We start from the raw sequence: 6,754 nt of genomic DNA on the forward strand, positions 1-6,754 counted from the left end.
CACACAATATGTCCTATAAATGGTGTCTTTAAACAAGATTTTTGTTTCTACTTGTCAAGAGGAAAAAGAGTATCAAAAATCACTAATAGGCTCCATAACTCGCAGCATGGGAAAACTGAAAGTTCAATAGAGGAGTTTCTCTAGGGCAATCTGTAGGGTATAAAGGAAAAACCTTTTGGGAGCAAGACTATCACCATGCGCTTCTGTTGCTCCTCCTAGGCCAGCACTGTGGAGACTTCCTAGGACTGATAGAAACTTGAGAACACTGACACTTTACTTTGTCTATAAATGACCACCTTGTTTCCTCTCCAGGTGCGATTCCTAGAGCAGCAGAACAAAGTCCTGGATACCAAGTGGACCCTGCTCCAGGAGCAGGGCACCAAGACCGTGAGACAGAACCTGGAGCCCTTGTTCGAGCAGTACATCAGCAACCTCCGTAGGCAGCTGGACAGTATCCTTGGCGACAGAGGCCGCCTGGACTCAGAGCTCAGAGGCATGCAGGATCTGGTTGAGGACTACAAGAAGAAGTGAGCTAAAGATAAATTTAAATGGACTCAGATTTCTGAAGAATACATTTCAGGATTAAGGGGTAACTGGGTGTGGTTGTGGACAGAATTCCTTAGCAAAGCATATACATGGAAGGACAAAGTAAGAGTACAGATCTGTGGGGATGAGTAAGAAGAAGAAATTTAGGGAGCATAAAAATCATCCTTTAGGATATCTGTGATAGGAAATCTCAATGTGTAAATATTGTATTATGTTATAGAATGCATTGGATTCCAGACTGTCTTTCCTATATCATCATACCCACTGGCTCAATTATACTGTACTCTTTTCTTGCTCTTAGATATGAAGATGAAATCAACAAGCGCACAGCAGCAGAGAATGAATTTGTGACTCTGAAGAAGGTGGGTTGTTTAAGATAAGGGCTTTAAGTTTCTTTGCTGAAGGAGGGGAGTTTGTGTCCCTGCCCAGTTGGAGAAGATAATAGGTAGGGAACCTGAAAATCAGATCGGCTGGGAATGAAGACTTAGTTGATCGAAGTCATTGGTTTTCCCACAGGATGTGGATGCTGCCTATATGAATAAGGTTGACCTACAAGCCAAGGTAGATGGTCTTACAGATGAGATCAATTTCCTGAAAGTCTTCTATGATGCAGTAAGTATCTCTAGCCTATTTTATTTAGTCTAGTGCAGTTTAGAGGAGCTCTGGTAGTGTAGTGCATAAGGCACTTGACTGCTAACCTGGAGGCTGGCGGTTCAAACCCACCAGCCACTCCTTGGAAGAAAGGTTGGGCAATCTACTTCCGTAGTGATACTGCCTCGGAAACCCAAAGAGGGGTCACTATGAGTTGGATCTGACTCGATGGCACATAACAACAAAAACAGTGCAGTTTAGCAAGGAGTGGAAGGTTCTTGGGTTAGCATCTCTTGTGAATGTCCCTGGAAAAGATGATCTTACAATTTTATTTCTGCAGGAACTATCTCAAATGCAAACACACATCTCAGACACATCTGTGGTCCTGTCCATGGACAATAACCGCAATCTGGACCTGGACAGCATCATTGCCGAAGTCAAGGCTCAATACGAGGAGATAGCTCAGAGAAGCCGGGCTGAGGCCGAGTCCTGGTACCAGACCAAGGTGAGCAGTGAGTCAGCTGTGAGGAAACGCCATGCCCACCTCCTTGTTTAGGTCCAATCAGGTTGCAACTTCATTTGGAAAATATATTGGAGGAATTTGGGGTCATCTTACAGGATGTGCATGCTTGCCCAGTTAGAGTAGATATTTACATAATTTATGCCCAAGTCTAATGAGTAAAAAAATCAAACCTTCAAGAAGGAGTAGGGATCACTGTTTCTAGATTCATTCTGAACGCTAGCTTTCAGAAACACTGTAAAGAATATCACAAGTCTAGAAAAGAACAAGGCCATCAGTGATCCCATAATAAGGATGTTCTGTGATTCAGTTGTACCATATTTAATAAGCTTGTGATGTGAATTTTTGCTACATTCCTTTGATAAACAACCATTGGGTTTAAAATCTTCAAATGTATGATTGAAAATTGAAAGTCACTGTCACCATGGGAAAACTCACATACACTGTCTCTCTCCCTTGATACCACAGTATGAGGAGCTTCAGGTCATGGCAGGCAGACATGGGGATGACCTGCGCAGCACCAAGCAGGAAATTTCTGAGATCAACCGCATGATCCAGAGGCTGAGGTCTGAGATCGACCACGTCAAGAAGCAGGTATGGTGAAGGCAGGTCAATGATGAGGAAAAGCAATATTTCCTTCCCAGACCATTAGACAGGCAGTCATCAACCACCATTTGGCAAGTTCCTGGGCACTGAGAGAATAGCAGGAGAGAGGAGAAGATGCAGTGGCTGCCTTGAGGGAGTCCTTATTAATTAGGAAAGACAGTCCAAACTGAAGAGCTAGACACAAACATGTGGATAGAAACAGTCTCATCAGCTCAGAGTTGTAAAATCAAAGGTTAGAAACAATCAGCCTCTCCTTGTCCAGAGCAAAGAAGAATGAAGAAAATCAAAGATGCATGGAAACAATAGTCTAAAGGACTATTGTGGAACCTCAGCCTACACAACCCTAGAAGAAGACCAGAAGAACTAGATGGTACCTGGGTGGCTACCACACTGTCAACCACTTGGAAAAGAGAAAAGTATAGGAAATCCTGGATAGAATAGGAGAAAAACATTCAACAAAATTCAAAACAATAAAAAGCACCAGGATTACTCGTTTTATAGAACCTGGTGAAACCCTTGAGCCTACGGACACTAGTCACACTTCAGGCCTGGAATTAGACTCACTCCCGTGGCTTCCAACCAAACAATATACAGGCCTACAAAATACACATTTATACCAGGTAGTTACACCTCTTGGAATAATCAGCACCGGGAAATCAGAAGGGCAGCATTTGCACAGGGCGATAGCTCAGAGAGCAGGAATGCATAGGAAAGAAGGACATAGAGAAAAGGTAACTACAGGGAGCAAGTGGGAAGAGAGCTGTTACATTACGGAGATTGCAAACAATGTCATGAAACAAAATGAAAAAAAATATGTGTCAACTGTTGAATGGAAAACAAATTTATTTGTAAACTTCCATCCAAATCACAATGTAAAAAATAAAGGTTAGAGACAATAAAATAAGATTTATGCAACTAGCATAATTGATTTGGAAATTACAAAGGAACATGCTGGGAAGGAAAAGGGCAGAAAGCTTGAAGAATATTGTTGCAAATGTGCTCAAGATTCAAGGTGAAAAGGGAAGTGGAGCAAAAGCAGAGAATAAAGAGCATTATTGCCCAAATGTGTGATGGACTGTGAGGTGGGTGAAGGCAAGATCATAAGAGTCTGATGTGAAAAACCATCATCTCAATTGAAGATGTTTGTAATTTTATATAAGTTAGTGTGACATCCACATGAAATCATAAAAGAAAAGCATCACGTTTTGATTTTGTGGACAACACTACAAAATAAATAATAGGGACTCCTTTTTCCAATGCTCCCTGGTTTTATGTCCACTGTAGTATCACCTATCAATCACTAGCCACATCCTCATGGAAAGTGGTTAACACGAAGTGGCATGGGTTTTTGTCAGGTGGTTCCCCAATTTTAAAAGAGTTGAAAGACAGATAACAGTCCTCAATTCTGGGATGTAGGATTCTTCCTCACTGGGAAAGAAGATGAACCAGAGTTAATCTCCTTGAAGAATCAGATGACAAGTTCTTTCTGCCTATTTTACCCCTCTAGTGTGCCAACCTGCAAGCTGCCATTGCCGATGCTGAGCAGCGTGGGGAGATGGCACTCAAAGATGCCCAGAACAAGCTAACAGAGCTGGAAGATGCCCTACAGAAGGCCAAGCAGGACATGGCCCAGATGCTGAAGGAGTACCAGGAGCTAATGAACACCAAGCTGGCCCTGGACGTAGAGATCGCCACCTACAGGAAGCTGTTGGAAGGCGAGGAGTGCAGGTGGGTAACTCATACAAGTTCCTCAAGTATCCAAGTATATATCCAAGACCCTGAACACAATTTTAGGGCACTCTGGTCATGATCATATTATTATTCTTAGAAGTCAGCTGAAATGGCCATTTCCTAATGGATTGTTCCTTAGATGTAACATTCCACATTGATCTAGGTAAAGGGTCTCTGAGGTCTCATCTTCCCTGTATTTCCTATCTTCCTAGGCTGAGCGGGGAAGGCGTTGGACCAGTCAACATCTGTAAGTACCTTTGCATGCTTCCCTCCTTTACCTTTGCTCTTATGCCTGGATTCAGGCTGGCAGAAGGAGTCTGACCATGCATCATCCTTTCCTTGTTCCCCTCCCTCACAGCTGTGGTGCAGTCCACCGTCTCCAGTGGCTATGGCAGTTCCAGTGGTGTCAGTGGTGGCTTAGGCCTGAGTGGAGGCAGCAGCTACTCCTATGGCGGTGGTCACAGCCTTGGAGGTGGCTTCAGTTCTGGCAGTGGCAGAGGCATTGGAGGTGGCCTCAGCTCCTCTGGCGGTAGCAGTTCCACCATCAAATACACCACCACCTCATCCTCCAGCAGGAAGAGCTACAAGCACTGAAGTCCTACTACCAGTTTTGGTTCCACAATGTCTCAGGCCCCACTGCAGCTGCACAGTCCCCTCCTAAGGTTGCTTCCCTTCTGCTGGCCCTTGGAAAATTACAGCTGATGTTGCTCTCTGATTTAGAGCTAGTGTTGCCTCAAACCAAAACCAAACTCACTGCCATTGAGTCGATTCTGACTCATAGCAACCCCCTTTGGGTTTCTGAGGAGGTAAATCTTTACCGAAGTAGATTGGCCAGTCTGTCTTCCACTGATGTTGCCTAGTGTCCTCCTTTTACCTCTCTGCCTATACCTGCTCTACCTGAGTTTCCTTTGCCTACCATCACAGTGTCAACAGTGTTTCAGACACATGCAGACATCCTTTTGATGTCCCTATGTTATTCCCTGTTTTATCAATCTAACACAATTTTGAGCAGAAAATGACATACTACTTATTAAGAACAGAAACTGTGTCCTGCTGCAGAACAGGGAAGCTTCCCTTTGATTACAATTATCCTGCCAATCATAGCTCTACACTTAAGAGCTCCCCATCTTAGAAATGAATTGCCATGATCTCCCCTTGCTGTGTCCCTGGATGACATGTGACACTTCCTGATGACAGAGACTGTATCTCTGAAATGTTTCTCTGTGCTCTCTTGACTTTCTTTTATTCCTGTTGAATAAAGCAGATTCATAACATAAAAATTCTGTGTCATATTGTGTTACTGATCATATAATGAGTCACAAACTCTCTCAGCCTATAAACTGTTCCTCTTCTTTGGAGAAGTTGTCCATTGACAACTTACCATGCTTCGGTGGGCAGATAACTATTAACAACTATGCAATCTCCGAAACTCAGGGTTCTTTTTCAAAAAAAGAACTTTCAGACAAACAATAGACAGATCTATAATGTGAACAGGGAGGTATGCACTCTTTAGAGCAATCAACCGTACAAAATCAAAAGGGCAGCATTTTCCCAAGGATACAGCTCAGAAGCAAGGAATGAAGGACAAATGGAAATGGTAAACATAGGGAGGAAATGGGAAGAGTGCTGTTACATAGTGGAGATTGCAATCAATGTCATGAAGTAAAATACATATGACTTGTTGAATGGAAAACTAATTTTTTTCTGTAACTTTCACCCAAATCACAATAAAACTTAAAAAAAAAAAAATGTATTAGGAAAGAAAGAGAAGCCAGGGTCTGGAAGCTGGATCAGAATAATTTAATAACTGAAGATTTTTCTTTTTTCCCACCCTTTTTTTGCCACCACTTGTCTGTCAGTTTGTCATACTGTAGTGGCTTGTGTGCTGTGGTGATGCTGGAAGCTATACCTTTGGTGTTTCAAATACCAGCAAGGTCACCCATGGTGGACAGGTTTCAGCAGAACTTCCAGACTAAGACAGGGAAGAAAGACAGGGTCATCTTCTGAAAAAATTGGCCACTGAAAACTTTATGAAGAGCAGTGAAACACTGCCTGATATATTACTGGAAAATTTTATAAATAGCAGAGAAACATTCTCTGATTTACTGCCAGAAGATGAGCCCCCTCAAGTTGAAAGGTACTCAAAATATAACTGGGGAGGAGCTACCTCCTTGAAGTAGAGTCAACCTTAATGATGTGGTTGGAGTAAAGCTTCTGTGACCTTTAATTGCTGATAGGGCATGACTTAAAATGAGAGGAAAGAGCTGAAAACATTCATTAATAATTGGAATGTTGAATATATTAAGTATGGATGTAGAAAAAAATGAAAGTTGTTAAAAATGAAATGGAACACATAAAAATTGATGTCCTAGGCAGTATTAATGAGCTGAAATGGACTGGTATTGGCCATTTTGAATCAGACAAATATATAGTCTACTATACTGGGAATGACAAATTGAAGAGGAATCCTGTAGCATTATTCAAATTTACACACCAATCAGTAAAGCCCAAGATGAAGAAATTGAAGTGTGTTTTTTTTTTTTTTTTTTTCCTTCTCTTTGTTAGAAAGAGAATAAGAAAAACTGATGCTTGGCATATCATAACCATAAACACAAAAGTTTATGGTGGTCAGAGCAATGAACATCAACTAATTCTCATGTCACTGATTGGATGACTTTGAATGAGTAAATTCTTGATTCTGGACCTGTATTTTCTCTTTCAAATGATGGGATTGGTCCAGGTGCACAGTATCACACTTAA

General features: G+C 42.0%; 1 protein-coding gene across 1 annotated transcript in view; it reads left to right on the top strand.

The window, feature by feature from the left end:
• Nucleotides 1-4,588, top strand: part of LOC103204372 (keratin, type II cytoskeletal 6A-like) — a 5,893-nt gene extending 1,305 nt beyond the window's left edge. Inside the window, exons 2-9 of the mRNA XM_007949561.2 lie at nt 313-527; nt 848-908; nt 1,063-1,158; nt 1,478-1,642; nt 2,126-2,251; nt 3,771-3,991; nt 4,207-4,241; nt 4,353-4,588. Coding sequence (XP_007947752.1) covers nt 313-527; nt 848-908; nt 1,063-1,158; nt 1,478-1,642; nt 2,126-2,251; nt 3,771-3,991; nt 4,207-4,241; nt 4,353-4,588 — 1,155 coding nt within the window. The remainder of the gene's footprint in view (nt 1-312; nt 528-847; nt 909-1,062; nt 1,159-1,477; nt 1,643-2,125; nt 2,252-3,770; nt 3,992-4,206; nt 4,242-4,352) is intronic.
• The last annotated feature ends 2,166 nt before the right edge of the window (nt 4,589-6,754 follow it).

This window comes from Orycteropus afer, unplaced genomic scaffold, assembly GCF_000298275.1.
Source record: "Orycteropus afer afer isolate SDZICR_OR568_19922 unplaced genomic scaffold, OryAfe1.0 scaffold00247, whole genome shotgun sequence".
In the NCBI taxonomy this organism is placed as follows: domain Eukaryota; kingdom Metazoa; phylum Chordata; class Mammalia; order Tubulidentata; family Orycteropodidae; genus Orycteropus; species Orycteropus afer.